An 18,807-nucleotide genomic window follows, 5' to 3' on the forward strand; every position below is an offset into this window, starting at 1 on the left:
AACAGATTTATTAATCAAAATATGTACCCACATTCCAGTAACTAAATAGATCATTGTTCTTGTGATCTATTTAGAGTGACCCATGCTGATTTTAGTGAGGGTGGAGGCCGACGCTGCAGGGACAGAGTTTGACTTGAGTGCATCCCGGTACAACCTTCCTCGGAGCTTAGGATAGAGATCCTCAGACAATTCTCCTGCAAGATTTATATCATCATTATAATAAGATGATCCCTTGTTTTTTAGGTCTTTGATCTAGGCTCATACATTTAAGCGTACTTGCATGAATTCAATATTTGTGAAGCATTCCCTATTTCTTGCAACCGAAGGTTGCCTGTTTTAAAACTTTTTATTATAGATAATTTAAATTTATACAAAATAACGAATAGTGTAATGAACCCGAGTCTTCACCATTCAACATTTTCAATGCTCTCTTACTGTCGTTTCAATTACACCTCTAATCCCATGGTGTGTCTCACTAGATTATTACTTATTTTCAGCGTTTAGAGGTAATATTTATATACATTGAAATGTAAACATTTAGCTATAGAGGGTTTTTTTTTTTTTTCTTGAGACAAGAGTTTCACTCTGTTGCCTGGTGCAGTGGTGCGATCTCTGCTCACTGCAACCTCTGCCTCCTGGGTTCAAGCAATTCTCCTGTCTCAGCCTCCTGAGTAGCTGGAATTACAGGCACCCACCACCGCGGCCAGCTAATTTTTTTATTTTTAGTAGAGATGGGGTTTCACCATATTGGCCAGGCTGGTTTCGAACTCCTGACCTCAGGTGATCCACCTGCCTCGGCCTCCCAAAGTGCTGGGATTACAGGCGTGAGCCACTGAGCCCAGCAGCTGTAGAGTTTTAACAAATGGATACACTGGTGTGACCCACAAGCTTATCTCCATGTGGAACATGTCAAATTTCCAAGAAGTTTCCCAACATTCCTTTCTAGGTTATTCCTGCTCCCTTTCCCCCAGGGGCAACTATTCTTGTGATTTTATTTATTTATTTATTTATTTATTTATTTATTTATTTATTTTTTGAGTCTCGCTCTGTCGCCCAGGCTGGAGTACAGTGGTGCAATCTCTGCTCACTGCAGTCTCCACCTCCCGGGTTCAAGTGATTCTCCTGCCTCAGACTCCCGAGTAGCTGGGATTACAGGCACGCGCCACCACGCCCGGCTAATTTTTGTATTTTTAGTAGAGAAGGGGTTTCACCATGTTGGCCAGGATGGTCTCCATCTCCTGACCTCGTGATCCGTCCGCCTCAGCCTCCCAGAGTGCTGGGATTACAGGCGTGAGCCACCACGTCTGGCCACTCTTGTGATCTTTTTCTGTCATGGAAATGATCTTGTGATAATTTTTCTGTTTTAGCTGATGTTGAATTTTATATAAATGAAATTCTATAGCATGTACTCTTTTGTATATGCCTCCTTTTGCTCAGCCAGAGGTCTGTAGCATTTATCCATATTGTTCCATGTTTGAGTCCAAATTGCTTAAGCTACTTTTTGAGGTCCCCAGAAGCCAACAAGCCAGAAATTAAACTAAACACAATCTAAGGAGGGGGCGGGGGTCAGAAAGGAAAGGAAGAGTGTAATTGTGACTTATTCTGTCTTCATTACTAGACTCTGAGATTGGAACCAAGTCTTTGATTTATGTATTTTCAGTATCTAGCAGAGTGCTGGAACCATAGTAGGTGCTCAATAAATGTTTCTTTAATGAAAACATGTATTTTCAAGGATGTGGAGTTATAATTGAGTTGGTGAGATTGCCCATGCACCTGCTAACTTAGTCTTCAACTGCATTAGCTTTGCAGAATTATGAGCCAGGGTGAGTTGGGTTAGCATTGTCACGGTGAACAGCTAATGTTGTCGAAATTGTGGCAGAAGAGGTTGATTTGGCTTTAAAGCAAATTTTTCTTTTGATAGTGATGTTTGGTCATGGTTCTTCTACTAGATTTAGCAGATGTTATCTTTTTCTTTTTTTCTTAATATTTTACTTATAAAAATTTCAAATATAAAAAAGTTAAAAGACTAAACCAATGACCATCCACATACCCTTGAATTAGAGTCAACAATTATTACAGTTAGCCAGATTTGCTTTCCTTTCCTCCTGTCTTTCTTTTCTCTGTGTGTGTGTATGCAGTCAGACATCCACAGTACAGTTACATAGCATTAAGGTAATTCTATTACAGCATTGACTATCCTGTTTGTATTCATATTTATTCTGTTATCTCAATAATATCTTTTCTAGTTGATTAAAATCAGGATGCAATCAAAATTCATGCACTTATTTATTTTTATGTCTTTCAGTCTCTTTTAATGTAGAACAAACTCTCAGCTTATTTTTTTCCTGTAGCATCGAGTTTTTTAAAAATCCATGCCAGTTATAGAATGCCTCATGTTCTGGATGTGTCTGACTTTTTTTCCCCATTGCCTATGCTCTTGGTAATTCCCATGAACTTGCAGCTAGGTATAAGGCTATGCTGTCCAAATCAGTAACTGCTAGACACATGTGGCAATTTGGTATTTGTATATAACTCGAACTAGATGAACACAATTTTTAGTTTTGTTTAACTTGAATTAAATTTTAAAAACGTACACTTAAATTGTTGGAAAACGTTTATGTATGTTTGGAACAAGTTGGGTATGTGAATCTACTTTTCCAACCATGTCTTTGGTTCCTGTTTTCGTGCCATTTTAGTCTGCTGGTTTCTTTCTCAGGAACACGGCTGTCTTTCCTCTCAGTGTTCTCCCTGACCTTTTCTCTACACTTCGCTTCTCAAGTGTGTCTTCCAAAGTACTCATTTTTTTCTTTGGTGCTGTTCTGTTCGTAAGCCCTTTCTGTACCTTTAAAATTTTAGTTTTCATGCTTTTTTTTTCTTGTCCTTATCTCACCCAGCTCACCTTTTTATCTCAGCTTGCTGTTCTTTCATCTGGTCTGCTGGTTTATTATCTCAGCATATTTTCCCATTGTGAATTTCCACTCCTATTTTCTCGAAGTTGTAACTTGCATCCTGAGGACAGTTGAAATTGTTTTTATGTTTAAGTAGCCTCCTGCTATTTCAATTTTACTTTGCTTTTTAAAAATAGCAATGATTACTGAATTTTATTAATAAAGAAGATAAAAATCATGTGTTGTGTCTTTTAACTTGTTGATAAAATAACTAAGTTACCAGACCTCCAATTATTAAAGAGTTCTTAAATTCACAGAGTAAACCCTACTTGACCATAGTGTATGATTCTTTTGAAATTCTACTAGATTTAATTAATTAATATTTTATTCAGAATTATTACATGTATATTTACGGGGGAAGTTAATTTCTCTTTATGGACATTGAATTTTGAATTTCATACAATTTTTGTGTTTATTAATTTTTATGTGTCACAAAACACCATTCTACTCTGGTCTTTTTTTTCAACCATTTAAAAATGTAAACACCATTGTTAGCTCATGGGCTATATGGAAACAGGTGATGTGCTGTAGTTTGCCAATCCTTGGTCTAGACTAGTCTGCCATGAAAGGTAGCTGTTCTTTGAAACTTTATCACAGCTCACCTGTGAAACCAGCTGGTCCTAGGTCTTTTAAATATTGTATATTAAATTATCTTTTCAATCCTTTTCTAAAGAAACTGGTCAAATAGAGTTGGATTCCTTTTGATTAGTCTTACTTGGCTAAAAATCTATTCTATTCCCCTGGAATACCCAGTTTTGTTTGGTTGGTTGATTTTTGGTTTTGCCATGGAGCTGCACACAGTATTGTATTATTGTAATTTCCCATTCTTTGTGTTTTTACTTTCTGTTTTATCTTTAGCCTGGTTTGTGAGAGCTTTGTTTTATTTATCATCACAAAGAATCAAATTTTGAGTTTATAAATCTTTTCTAGTACTTTATTTGACTTCTAGTTTAGTAATTTCACTTAATCTTCATTAGTTCCACTTTTCAACTCTCTTTGCTGTTCTATTTTTAGGACATGAAAACAGCAAGTTCTTTCATTTTAGTCATTTTTTTTCTTTATTAATCAGGGCACTTAAGGCTATAATATTTTGCCTTTGAATATAGATATATCTGTGTCTCACTGATTTTTTATATAAGGAGTTTCCTCTTTACATTGCTTTCTAGATAATTTATAGTTCCAGTTCCTAGATTTAGTTCAGTACACCTGGGTAGGTGTATTAAATTATCTTGCTATAAATGTTGAATGAAGATAAGCACAGATGGGAACAAATGGTTCTACTTATATATAGTACACAACTGATCTGTGCTGTCAAAAGTCTGCAAGGTGGTGAACCTTGTGAAGGATAGGGATAGGAAGAGAGCACTAAGGAGGATTTTAAGATGCCGTAATGTTTTCTTTCTTGAGCTGGGTGTTGGTCATGCAGGAATGTTCACTTGTGAAAATCATGGAACTGTTTTCTTAAGATTTTTGCATTTCTCTTTCCTAACATTATAGTTTCATAGAAAGTTCAAAAACAAAAAACTATCAGAAGAAAAATATATGTATACATTTTTATCATTTAGATGATTTATAAGCATTGTTCAGTACTTATTATTGACCAGTCTATGTTCAGAACTACTGTATGACTGGTGTGCCAGTGCAACGTTAGCTTTGCTGCTTTGTACCAAGTTTGCTTAGGCTGAGGATCAGTCATTCAATGCAGATATGTGAAAAGGCTCTGCTGTTTGTTTTACTCGACTCATTGCATTTTTTGAGTAGTTCTTTAAAATGATAACTGAGATGGGCAAGGTGATGGGGGCTTGTAGTTCTAGCTATTCAGGAGGCAGAGAGAGAAGGATCACTGAAGCCCAGGAGTTCAAGACCAGCCTGGGCAACATAGCAAGACCCCATCTCAAAAAAATGAAGTAATAACTAAATGAATAAATGGAATGGCTAATTTGTATAGGGAGCTGTGCATATGATTTTATCTGAACATAACAGCTTCACAGTCCCCTGTACCTGCCTTTTGATTCTATCTGTTGTTATGGCTCAGCTGTTTGAGTACACATCTCCCTAACTCTAGTTTGGAAAAGAGATGTTGGGAGTAATGGCCTTATTTTTGCTTTCTTACAGGCTATTATGCATCATGAAGGCCACATGGATGATGGCATAAGTTTATCGAGATCCCAGCATGAAGAATCACGCACAGCACGAGTTATCCGGAGCACAGTCTTCCTTTTCAATAGATTTATAAGGTACTTTTTCTTTTGTAGGCGTAGTTGTTTGATACTTCATTTTCATTTCTTTATTGGATGTGCAATTAGACAATTTAAAAGTATACTATGATGGTAATAAATCTCATACTGTTTGGTAAGTCAGCAGAAACATTAGGAAGTGTTAATTAGATGATTTAATGTCTTTCTTTTAAATAAACTTTTAAAAAGGATATGGTTTTGGAAATTGGATGTGTAATTTGTAATTGATAGCTATAGATTAGGATTATTTAATGACTACTTTTCCTTGTACTGAACCTATTTAGTTCCTCTTTCTTTTCCTTTTTTTTTTTTTCTTTTAGAGACAGTCTCACACTGTCATCCAGGCTGGAGTGCAGTGGTGCAGTCTCGGCTCACTGCATCCTCTGCCTCCTGGGTTCAAGTGATTCTCCTCCCTCAGCCTCCCGAGTAGCTAGGATTACAGGTGCTCACCACCATGCCTAGCTAATTTTTGTACTTTTAGTAGAGATAGGGTTTCACCATGTTGGCCAAGATGAACTCGATCTCTTGACCTCGTGATCCGCTCTCCTTGGCCTCCCAAAGTGCTGGGATTACAGGCGTGACCCACCGTGCCCGGCCTAGTTCTTTTTTCAATGAGGGCAGTGAAGCCTATATGTTTGCTGAGTTTTGATATGTATTTTTTTAAAGTAATTCTCATAAGAACTGTTCTTCCACCTAATAATTGCAATAATTGCATATCTACAGACTAAATTAAACTTGTGACCAACGTGTTTTCTGGTAACATTATACCAACATATGCTCTGACTTGCGAGAGAGATTGCATTTGTCTCTTTAAACTTTGCTAATTTGATGGGGGAATCTTTTTGTTGACCATCTTTCTTCATTTATTTTTTCTTTTGTGTTTAATCCTATTATTTGTTAATATTTCTGTTAAGTTGTTCTGGGCTTTTGTTATGTTTAGAGATATTCATTTCCTGTCATCATAAGTTGCAAACCTTTTTACCAGTTTATTGGTTTGGGAAAGAATTTGAAAGGATTTTTGTAGTAGTTGAATTGGTAAATTTTTTTTTTTGGCTTTACAGCATAAAACAAATCTCCCCTACTCAAGATTATATTATTTTCTACTTCTTTTATAAACCATCCCTTTTATAAACCATACACACTGTGTGTATATGTGTGTGTGCCCGTATGTAACCAAAAAATGTGCACAGCATTTGGCCACACATCCGAAGTGTTTAGTCCATTTTTCTGCCTTGTCTCAACTCCAAGCCTCATCAGATGGAGTAAAGCTTAAATCGAATGGGGTATGCACCACATTTTTGTATTTTTTATTACTTGTATTACTTTTCAGTATTATTTGTATTCTTGTAGTTTAATATAGTATTTATTCCTTATAGTAAAAATTTATTACATTTTAATGCATTATAAAATTAGTCAAGAAGTTCTACTTGGAAATTATAACTTATTTTGGAAACAAACTTAGCCTTTTCATATCTTGTTCTTCCCACTAGTTTTTCTTTACTAGAGCTGATCAATCCTATGATAGGGATTGAGCAAATTAATCATAAATCTTTGAAATTGTCAATTTTATATTTAGTCAGCACTGACTTCTTCAAATATGAGGGACTTTTTAAAATTCAATTTGACTGCTGTAGAGTATTCAGTGGCACTGCAGAGATTCCATTTGGTAAGTTAATTTAATACTAGACCAAAAACTGGTTATTTGTTTTAAAAACTATTTTGTGGGAAAGCTACTATCTCAGTGTTATAGACATAATGTAGTGCTAGTATACCATAAGTGACTTTTTTTATGCTGGCTGAAATACCAAAATTCATCTTGAATGTGATTTACTTTAGCACGTCTCCTCTTTGGAAGAATAATTTTAAAATCTAACAATTACTTTTCTGATTAGATAGAGTACCAAGTATGAGAAATTTGGATTCTGTGATAAAAAATGTAGACTTATACACTTTCTGCTTTATTAAATCTCGAAAATTATTTTTTTCTGGGCTATTTGAGTGAAATTCGTTTGTTATACCTATTGTGATAAAATAGGATGGTTACATTAACCCCTATTAACTATGAAAAAGATTTTCTGATTCCCAGTCTGATTTTTTCTATTTTCTTTCTTCTTGCCTTGCTCTCTTTTTTCTAACTTTATAAGATGAATGCTGATATTATTGAGACCTTTGCTGTCATAAACATTTAGTGTGACACATTTCTGTTTTTAGTGGCACCTCACACGTTTTGATTTTCCTTTCTTTCTTTCTTTCTTTTCTTTCCGTCTTTCTCTCTCCTCCCCCTTTCCTTCCTTCCTTCCATCCTTCCCTCCCTCCCTCTTTCTCCTCCCTCCCTCCCTCTTTTCTTTTTTCTTTTCTTTTCTTTCTTTCTGTCTTTTCTTCTTTCCCCTCCCCTCTCCTCCCTCCCCTCTCCCCATTCTGCTCTTCACTTTCATTCTGTCGCCCAGACTGGAGTGCAGTGGCCCTATCTCTGCTCACTGCAACCTGCCTCCCAGGTTTAAGCAATTCTACTGCATCAGCTTCCCAAGTAGCTAGGATTACAGGTGTGCATCACCACTCCCGGCTAATTTTTTTATTTTTAGTAGAGACATGGTTTCACTGTGTTGCCCAGGCTGGTCTCGAACACCTGGTCTCAAGTGATCCACCCACCTCGGCCTCACAAAGTGCTGGGATTAGAGGCGTGAGCCACCACACCTGGCATTGATATGTTTTCTTTCAGTTTCCCCTTTGATGACTTCTTTGACCAATAGATTTTTTCAGTTTCCAAATATTCGGAGATTTCCTGAGTATTTTTCTGTTACTAATTTCTAATTTAATGCCATTATGGTCAGAGAATATACTTTGTGAGACTGATCACTTTGAAATTTATTAAGACTTGTTTTATGGCTTAGAATAAACTTTATTTTGGTAAATGTTTCATGTGAATTTGAAAAGAATGTGCATTCTCCTCTTGTTGGGTCGTGTTCAAAAGTGTCAATTTAGTATTATTTAGATCTTTAATTTCCTTACGTTTTTCAGTCTCTTTGTTCTACTAATTACTGAGAGAAAGGTACTGAAAAGTGTCTGACTGTAATTGTGGATATCTCTGTTTCTCCTTGCTGTTTGTCACCTTTTCTTGGTGCATTTTGAAGCTCCGTTATTAAGTGCATACCTGTTTAGGATTTTGTTCTTTTGATGAACTGACCCCTTTATCATTATGAAATTACCTTCCTTAACTCTGATAATATTATTTTCTATGACATGTACTTTGTATAATATGAACATAGCCACTCTAGTTCCCCCGCCCCCAAACCTTTGGTATTAGCATCCTATGACCTTTAACCTGTTTGTATCTTTATATTTAAAGTGCATTTCTTTTAAGCAATAAGTAGTTGGGTCTTGCTTTTTTGTCCCATTTGATAATCCCTGCTTTAAATTGTATTGTTTAATCCATTTACATTAATATGATTATTGATATAGTAGGCTTAAGTCTGTCTTCTTCCTATTTGTTTTATATTCGTCCCACCTAGTAATAGGATAAAGAGGAGATACACACACACGCCACCACCATCACCACCCTTACACGGGAGCATGAGAGCATATGGGTTACAAAAAATAAACCACATAAGAACAACACTTTGTCATTGTCCCATTTCCTCCTTTTTCTTCCTTCTTTTGGATTAGCTGAGTATTTTCTATTATTTCATCTTACCTCCTTTTTATTGGTTTATTAGCTGTAATATTTTATTTGTATTTTAGTGGTTACTTAAGGATTAAAGCTGTAATACTTTACTTGTATTTTAGTGGTTACTTACGGTTTAAAGCTGTAATATGTTATTTGTATTTTAGTGGTTACTTACGGTTTATAGCATATATCTTTAATTTGCCACAGTCTACCTTTAATTGATATTTTGTCACTCTGTGAATAGTATAAGAACATTATAATAGTATACTTCCCTCCCAGTTTTCGCACTTTGTCATACATTTTACATTTATAGATGTTATTAATTCCACACTATATTTTTATTTAAAGTCAATTAGTTTTTAAAGAGATTTAAATAACAAAAACATCTATATTTGCACATGTAGTTATCATTTCTAGTGCTTTTTGTGTGTGTGTGTGTGGATCTGTATTTTCTTCAGGTATTGTTTTCTTCTGCATGAAGGACTTTTTTTTTAACATTTCTTATCATGCAAGTCTGCTGGAGATAGACTCTTTCGGCTTTTGTACAACTGAAAATGTGTTCTTTGCCTTCATTTTAAGTGATATTTTTGCTGTGTACAGCATTCTAGATTGACAGGTTTGTTTTTTTTTCTTTGGGTTGACTAATTTTACTCCCTATTGATGATTGTATTTTATAGTTCTTTATATGCCTGGTTATTTTTGTTTAGTTACCAGACATTGTGAATTTGTTAGATGCTGGCTATTTTTATATTTTTGTAAATGTTCTTAAGCTTTTTCCTGGGATGCTGTTAAGTTACCTAGAAAGAGTTTGATTTGTTTGGATCTTGCCTTTAGAGTTTTCTGGGTGAGAAGAGCAGTGTTTACTCTGGGGGCAAGTGATTCCCCACTATTGAGACAAGACCCTCTGAATACTCTATCCAGTGTCCCATGAATTGTAAAGTTTTCCAGTCTGGCTGCTGGGGACAGGCGCTGTTTTAGGTTCTGTGTGAGGGCCAGTTGTTGTTCCCTCTAATCCTTTCAGGTGATTCTGTTCCCTGCCTTGAGTAGTTTTCTCATGACGTTCTCATCAGTGTTCTGCTGAATATTTGAGGGGGACCTTCCGTAGGTCTCCAGGGTTCCCTCTTGTGAGCCCTCTCCTCTCTGTGTCATGTGAATTCCAGCAACCTTGGTCTCCCGGATGCTCAGCAATATCTCTTCAACTCATGGAGACTCTCAGGCCACACCTGGGTTCCCTTCCTGCTCCATGGCCTGGAAATTCTCCTAGGCAGTAAACTGAGGCAGCTGTAGGACTCACCTGATTTGTTTCCATTCCTCAGGAATTCCTGTCCTTTATTCATTGCTCTCCAGTGTCTTGAAAGTTTTCGTGTTTGTTTGGTCCCCGCCCTGCCACCCCCCCCATTATACTTTGTTTTTTGGGTTGTTTCAGAGAAAAGGGAAATCCTGCCCTGTCACTTTGTCTTGGCCAAATGTAACTCACATCTAGTTGACTTGTGCAATGCTTATTTCCAGATGAGATTCCTTGTTCCCCTTGGGAAATGTAGCCTAGAACCTCTTTGCTAATTCTGCATTGATATTTTTAGCTATCCTCCTCATTACAAACCCATCACAAATTTGCCATATTTTTCTGAGTTATCTAACTTCTGCTTTTAACAATGTCTCTCCCTTGTGATCACCTGAGAAGTGCCATGGATAAACACAATTAACCTTTCTTTCTCTTGTGCTTAACTGACCTTAATCATGTATTAGCTTTTTCAAAAACTAAATTTTAATTAAGCTTTGGTTTATTCTCCTTGTTTCTTTTCTATATTTATCCTTTAGTTGTATTATTTAACTCCAGTAATCATGTTTATATTGCATATATATTTATATTGCATATATATATCCAGTAATCATGTTTCTATTGCATATATATATATAAACTTGCATATATATATACTTGCATATATATATATATATACTTGCATATATATATACTTGCATATATATATATACTTGCATATATATATATACTTGCATATATATATATACTTGCATATATATATACTTGCATATATATATACTTGCATATATATATATATACTTGCATATATATATATATGCAAGTTTTACTTAAATGCACAGGAGTATTACCTATTATAAGTCCCAAATTTAGGCTGGGCACGGTGGTGACTCGCACCTATAATCCCAGCACTTTGGGAGGCCAAGGTGGGTGGATCACTTGAGGCCAGGAGTTTATCAACAGAGAGTAAACTATATTGTATTCTACGTTCTATACAACAGAATGCTACGCAACCAGTAAAATGATAAGACTTACAAAGTAGCAAATTGGACTGAGTGTGGTGGCTCACACCTGTAATCGCAGCACTTTTGGGAGGCTGAGGCCGGCACATCACTTGAGGTCAGGAATTTGAAAGCAGCCTGGCCAACAGGGATGAAACCCCATCTCTACTAAAAATATAAAAATTAGCTGGATGTGGTGGGCATGCGCCTGTAATCTCAGCTGTTCTGGAGGCTAAGGCTCGAGAATCGCTTAGACCCCGAACCCGGGAGGCAGAGGTTGCAGTGAGCCAAGATCATACCACTGCACTCCAGCCTGGGTGACAAAGTGAAACTCTGTCTCAAAAAAAAAAAAAAAAAAAATTGAAGTCCTGAATTTATATAATTTTTTAATATATTTAGAAGCTTTGAAAAGTTTTACATGATTACTGAGCATTTTAAAGAGCATATGCTTTTAAGTAAAATATTTTATTCATTTTATCACATTCATGAAGGGACCAACAGTCTTTAAAATCTCAGTATTTTTACAATATTTTCACCCATGTATTTTTCAGTTATTTTTTACTATTAATTTTATTAATGCCAATTTACTTATTATGTATTAAGAGACTAATTTTAAAATTTTTACCTTTTGGAAAGAAAGTCAAGATTAGTTAATCATTTGTGTTTTTCTTATGTGGTTTATGTTCTGTGATCCTTCTGTTCTCTCTCTCCCAGGTCAGGGTGGTTGTGGTAGTACTGTGTGTGTGTGTGTGTGTGTGTGTGTGTGTGTGTGTTTGTGTTGTCTTCAGGGAAGGAAGCTCTGTTCTTTTGGCCTGGGGTGGGGAATATATATAAAATGTGTGTGTGTGTGTGTGTGTGTGTGTATGTGTGTGTATACTTCTAATAGTAATACTCATGAGCATTTAAGTAATAGATAATGTGTGTGTATACGCGGAAGTGTTTAAACATACATATTATATAGAATTATATGTTATAATGGATATATTATATAGTATATTATAATGTATAGTATAGTATATGTTATATATACTATACAATAGCATATATAATTAATAGCATATATTAGTATATGTATTATATGCTATACTACATAATAGTATAATTAACAATTGTATATATTACATTATATGTGTAAAGTATATATTATACATTATATACTATAGTATATACTATATACTATAGAGTATATTATACATTAATAATATACTATATCAGCATATACTATTAGTATATACTAACATATACTATATATAATGTATAACAAATATATAATATATAATAAATATATATAATATATAACAACATATATCATATATTTTATATATACTATATATGTTTTCATTTTTCTTCTGGATATATTAATAAATATATTCTTGAAGTAGATGAGAGAGGGGAGGAAGCTGTATTTGTTAGGTAATAATATAGTTTAATCTTTAAATTACAAAATGTAGCCATAAGGTTAATAGCTTTCATTTTTACTCTAGCATAGTGTGATTCTACTATCTTTGGATTTCTGGATGATTTTTTTTCTCCTTGATTCTTGATTATATTTTTTGTTCTTCATAAATTAAGATGATATACATCTTTGTATTAGAGGAAAGCCCTGAAACGTAACATAATTAATAATTTTAGAAGTTTGGACAACATTTCTTCTGACAAGAGGCTTCTCTTACAAAGTAATTGAATAGTTACATTCCTCATGGTAGATATGTTTATTTCAATGTAATAACCTAAAAACTGACATTTACTATTGTTTTCACTTAAATTTGAAAATGTGGATACTGAATCATTTTTGAATTTTATTCACTTATTAAGAGTTGAGTTTGAATTTGTTATACATTTATTTATGTTTAATTGGAGTTAATGGGGTAAAATGTTTAGAAAAATACTTCACTGCATGTGAATTAAATGGGAAAAATAATTTTCTACTGAAAAGTCACTCTTGCATTTTGGGCACAGAAAAACTTATAGAGGCGATAAAACTTGGGGGTAGGTAGGTGAATTCTGTTGATATATAATTGGTATAGAATTTCAGGCAAAAACTTTAAAATAGTTGTACAGTTTTACTGTTTCTACTGTTTGATAAAGCTGAAATCAAATATTCCAAAATCATTAGCAATCTTCGTGGAAGTGATGACATATTTTAAATAATGTTTTAAAACTATAAAGTTCAAAGCTAATTCTCATTAATGAGTATTTTATTGTTTTGTAATGTAAGTTCCAGCATAGTCAGAAAATTAGTCAGAAACATTTGCCTGAGATAAAATGTTACCATACAATTTTGCTAATACAGAGAGCAGGAATGGAAGTGTAATATTTCTATGGATTAACAACTTGTCATGGCTATAGAATGTTACAATATCAACTACAGTAGAGGTATTGTCCCATTCTTTTATTGTATGCATTGTTTTTAAAAATATTTTTATTTTGAAATAGTTTTGATCTGTAGACATGTTATAAAGTTCTTTTCAGATACATTCAAAGCTATGAGTTTAAAAACTGAGAATCTCAGTAAGCTCAACAAATTAACACATTTACATGCCAGTAATATATCTTTCTTCCAAGGCTAGAAAATACTTCATGATATTTTTGTTAGTATAACTTTTAAATGCATTTCTTTCAGATAATAGAAAAGCATTTTAATATATATTTACCATTTCATAAGCAAATTTTCTAAATTAACATCATTAGAATATATTTTTGTACTCACAGGAATTAAACAGAATGACAAGCTAGGGTCCATGAAAACTTAGGAATTCCTTTTTGAAAACAAACCACAAGGAAATGTCAGAATTATGAATCTGGGAAGATGAAGCCTGAAGCCTTAAAGTGTGTAGTGCTTTCCAATGAAAATCAACTGGTTTCTGAACATTCCAACTATTGGTTTTGTAGACACTGTTCCTGTAGCCTATAAGGTTATTCTCTGGGTGAGTGGCCGTGGATACTGCTTTTTATAACATAACATTGCACAGTTTCTGACTTGAATCAGAATCCATGATCACTGCTTTAGGAGCAGGAGGACCTTTCTGACATGTCCCTTTTACAGTGATGTAGGGAGAGAGATTAATGCCTGAAATCATCTATAAATGGAAAAATGATAAAATTGTGAATCACCGACAATAGAGAAATGTTTATGGTTTATTTTAGGGGCCTTGATGCTCTCAGCAAGAAAGCGAAGGCTTCCACAGTCGATTTGCCTATAGAGTCCGTAAGTCTAAGTCTGCAGGATCTCATTGGCTACTTCCACCCCCCAGATGAGCATTTAGAGCATGAAGACAAACAGAACAGACTACGAGCCCTGAAGAATCGGCAAAATCTCTTCCAGGAAGAGGTCCGTTTCTATCAACACTCATTTCTCTTCTGTTATTCTCTTGTAAAAACAGCTTCTTGGTTGGGAAAATTTTCCATCTATTTTGACCATCTTTGCGTTTTGCAATATAGAGGAGAAAGTATACTACTGAACAGGAGAAACAGGCCTTAGAGAAATCTCGACATGATTTTTATTTATTTATACTATCCATGAGTATTAATTTAAAAACATGAATCTTTTCCTTCTCCTGGCAAGAGACATTTACTGTCTGCTCAGCCCTCACCCTAGTCTTTTGCAAGCACTATAGTTCTCTTCATGTGGGTTATATCAATTAAGAATCTCAAAGTGTCTGTACGAATACAGGCTTTAGAAAGCATCAGGGTTTTCAAACTATTCAGCAGGTGCTCCTTGGAAATGGCCCAGGATCTATAGGAAGCTTCGTGTTGGGGATGGAAGCTGTCAGGAGAGGGCTACCGGAGTAGGCTGAGCTCCAGGAACCCTACTTGGACAGAGCAACCCTACCCTTCTCCTTTGCATCTATTACATTTCCATGTATGATTGTATTGCACCAAAAGTTTCACTGCTAAAAAGAACTCAAGTGTCATATTTTACAAACAGTAAAAGAAGGACCAAATGATATATCTAATGTTCTAATATAGTCAGGAGCTTCATTGGAGACTACCAGGGTTGACGGGATAAATCAGGCTTGTTCAGCTGGATTCCCATTCTTTTCAATGCATCTTGTATGCAGAATAATGACTTTTTTCTGAATAAATACTTAGCTTTGTAAAAGTAACAAAAAAGGTTATTCATTGAGTACACATGGACACAAAGAGGGAAACAATAAATACCAGGGCCTACTTGAGGGTGGAGGGTGGGAGGAGGGCAAGGGTCAAGAAACTACCTATCAGGTATTCTGCTCACTATCTGGGTGATGAAATTACTTATACTTCAAACCCCAGTGACACACAATGTACCCACATAACAAAACTGCACATGTAACCCCCAAAGCCTAAAATAAAAGTTGTGACACAGAGAAATAAAACTAAACAAACAAAACCAGAAAGGGTTATTACTAGGTTCTCATAATCCCTGTCTACTTTTAAAGCTGTGTTCTAATATCTCATCAGAAACTCTTGAAACTGACATAACTTTTTGAGGACGTTCCCACTGGGTATTCAAAAGAGATGACCTATCTAGAGACCTCAACGGCACGAAAGCAAAAAAGTATCAACATAAACCAATAATAATGTGGACTAGTTTACTGGGAGCTTTCACATATGCCAAATTGTTAGGCTCTTTTACAATGCTGCATTTATTTAATATCTGGAAGAAGTAACGTTAAATATTGGGGTGTAAAAATTAAAATAGTAATTTAGTTTTTTTCCCAACTTCTCATATGAGACAATCTGGATGGGGACTTGGAAATGTTCTTAGGTCCATGGTATCTCTTAAATTCTGTGTGAAATAAGTTAATTGGATTAGATAGTGGTTTATAGCTCTTTATGTGGTTTGCCACACTTTTTACAACCTTGATCTACCAATAATAATAAAAATAAAGCATAATTTCAAACTCAGGCTGTATCTTACAAAGTTCACGATAATGCAAAAATGCATTACAGCATTTTTGATTTGCTTTAAAAATATCTTTTCATGAGCTTTACCTGATTTACTATATCTTTAAGAATAATAATAATGCCTATCTAAGAATAAGGATCTGCTCTTATGGTCACTTAACAATAGAAGGCCATAAGTATGAAGTACATATTTTTAGGTTGTTCTTCCACTGCTATTTGATGATGGCATTCAGAATTTAAAATCTGCTTGAACTATCTGAAGAACATTTCATTTCACATGCAAATGTGTGTCTTCCTGTCCTTTGAATGATCACAGTTTTCCTTATGATTAGTAGATGAACCTTCAGTCAGACTTCTGTTTTTAAATCAACTTAGCATTTTTAGTCTGTAAGCAGAATGACAGTTTTGGATGTCTGATGGTGATTTTTTTTTTTAACCTTCCAGGGAATGATCAACCTCGTGCTCGAGTGCATAGACCGTTTGCACGTCTACAGCAGTGCAGCACACTTTGCTGATGTTGCTGGGCGAGAAGCAGGAGAGTCTTGGAAATCCATTCTGAATTCTCTGTATGAGTTGCTGGGTAAGAAGCATGATTGGGTTCATAGCAACAGAGTTATCTATTTAAAATGTCCATAAATGGACTAGGTGTGGTGGCTCATGCCTGTAATTCCAGCAATTTGGGAGGCTGAGGTGGGAGGATCATTTGAGGCCAGGAATTTGAGACCAGCCTGGACAACATAGCAAGACCCCATCTCTACAAAAAATAAAATAAAAATCAAACACAAAAGCAAAAAAAATCACATAATAGTTACAGCAATTTTATAACATGCCTCCTAATTGAGACTTAATTTTTAATTTACTGTGCTAAATCAAATGGTGCTTAGTATTAAAATCCATCTCTGAGTGAGAAAGGTAGCTACAGAAGTAGATTTGCCTTTGGTTAAAGGAGGAGAAAGTCATTCAGGGTGCAGTCTTTGCAAATGAGGGGCCTTTATATGGATGTGTATTAAATATTTCCTTTTTGCTTTTGGAGTTAGTTCCGCAAGCGTCCCTCTTTATTCCTTACATTCCCATCTTATCAATGATCTGCTCCAGTCTTCTCTCTATTCTTTATATGATCTCTGTTTGGCAACTTCTAAGTACACCTGACACTGATTAAGCGACAGTTGCTGTGGTTTACCCTGCATTCCTGTGGGCTCTCTGCAAACACAGCTCCTCATTATTTTTGACCTCCTGTAGCTTCTACTTGTCTCTTGTCAAAAACTAAAGGGTCTGAGATTTTTACCCTATTTGCAAGCTAGTAAGTTAGCCTGCAGTTAGGGTAAAGAGGGACAGTTTAGTAGTCAAAGAAATAGCTGTAGAGATTGGCTGTAGTGCCAATTCTCTGAGCCCCAGTTCTCAAAGGACAATGTGAAGAGGACAGATGACACCTGCACATGCAGCTGGTTGAGTTACAGAAAAGGAATCCTGAGCTCAGGGAGCGTGAGTTAGTTACACTAGACAGAAAGCCTGCCTGGCCTTTGCTGTGGATGGAGACATCTCCCTCTTACATGGCCTCTTGCTGCAAACATCCTGGAAAAGATTTCCTGAAACAAAGGCTTCCAATGACAAATTTGCAAGATGTGCAAAAACAGAGACCACGGGGAATGGTCTCTTTCTCTACCCTAACCCTCACCTCCAAAATCTCAGATTCATCCTGTATGTCACAACTGTTACATCACTTCCCTGTTTAGACATTGTTCACATTTCTATATCATTCTAGAAGATAAAGTTCACCTTGTTGCCCCGGTATATGAGGCCCCAGTTAACCCTTCCAGCCTTCTATTTTCCCAGTTCCCTTATCCCTACCCCCTTACTTGAGCCACATCACAGTTTCCTGAACTTTCCATACACATCACACCTCTGGGACGTTGTCTCACCTTTTCCAGAATTGTTGTATATCCTTCAAGACCCAGTTCACATGTCACTGTCTTTTAAAGTTACTCTTGATAACTGGGCACAGTGGCTGACACCTGTAATTCCAGCACTTTGGGAGGCTGAGACAGCCAGATTACCTGAGGTCAGGAGTTCGAGACCAGCCTGACCAACATAGTGGAACCCTGTCTCTACTAAAAATACAAAAAATTAGCCGAGCGTGGTGGCGGGAGCCTGTAACCCTAGCTACTCAGGAGGCTGAGGCAGGAGAACCATTTGAACCTGGGAAGCAGAGGTTTCAGTGAGCCAAGATTGCGCCACTGCACTCCAGCCTAGGTGACAGAATGAGACTCCATCTCAAAACAAAAACAAAAATAAAGTTATTCTTGATGTTTCTCCCAACTCTTAAGTATAATTGAACCTTCCTTCTCTGGTTTCTTGCCACTAAGTTTCACCTGTATTTTATAGCACTTGTCACATTTCTTATTTAGTTATAAGTGTGATTGATTTCTAAGGCAAGAATAGCACCTTCCTGGTTTTTGTATCTGCTGTTTAACTGAATGTCTGGCACATAGGAGATACTCAATAAATGTGTATTCATTACATGAATAAGTTCTGATAAAATAGGAAAGCATACCTAAGTATAGAAAGGAGATAATGCAAACAAATATTAAAAAAAAGAAAAAATGATGCATTTTTAATGGGAAGAATGGATAGTCAAAATATTTGAAAATTCTTTACAATCTAATTAAATGTCATTAAAATTTATAGAGTCATAATACAACCTAGCAAATAAAACTCTTGTGCCTATTAGAATTGTTAATATGTTTTCATTAGGTGGGCTATTTGATATTTATTAAAATTAAACAGTTGCAGT

General features: G+C 35.5%; 1 protein-coding gene across 3 annotated transcripts in view; it reads left to right on the forward strand.

Moving 5' to 3' along the window:
- The window catches only part of RYR2 (ryanodine receptor 2), a 790,171-nt gene that overhangs the window by 397,331 nt on the left and 374,033 nt on the right, over positions 1–18,807 (forward strand). For all 3 annotated transcript variants that reach the window (XM_063708024.1, XM_063708025.1, XM_063708026.1), the window contains exons 12-14: positions 5,064–5,185; positions 14,277–14,460; positions 16,461–16,596. In XM_063708024.1, coding sequence (XP_063564094.1) covers positions 5,064–5,185; positions 14,277–14,460; positions 16,461–16,596 — 442 coding nt within the window. The remainder of the gene's footprint in view (positions 1–5,063; positions 5,186–14,276; positions 14,461–16,460; positions 16,597–18,807) is intronic.

The sequence above is a fragment of the Gorilla gorilla genome, chromosome 1 (genome assembly GCF_029281585.2).
Source record: "Gorilla gorilla gorilla isolate KB3781 chromosome 1, NHGRI_mGorGor1-v2.1_pri, whole genome shotgun sequence".
Lineage (NCBI taxonomy): Eukaryota > Metazoa > Chordata > Mammalia > Primates > Hominidae > Gorilla > Gorilla gorilla.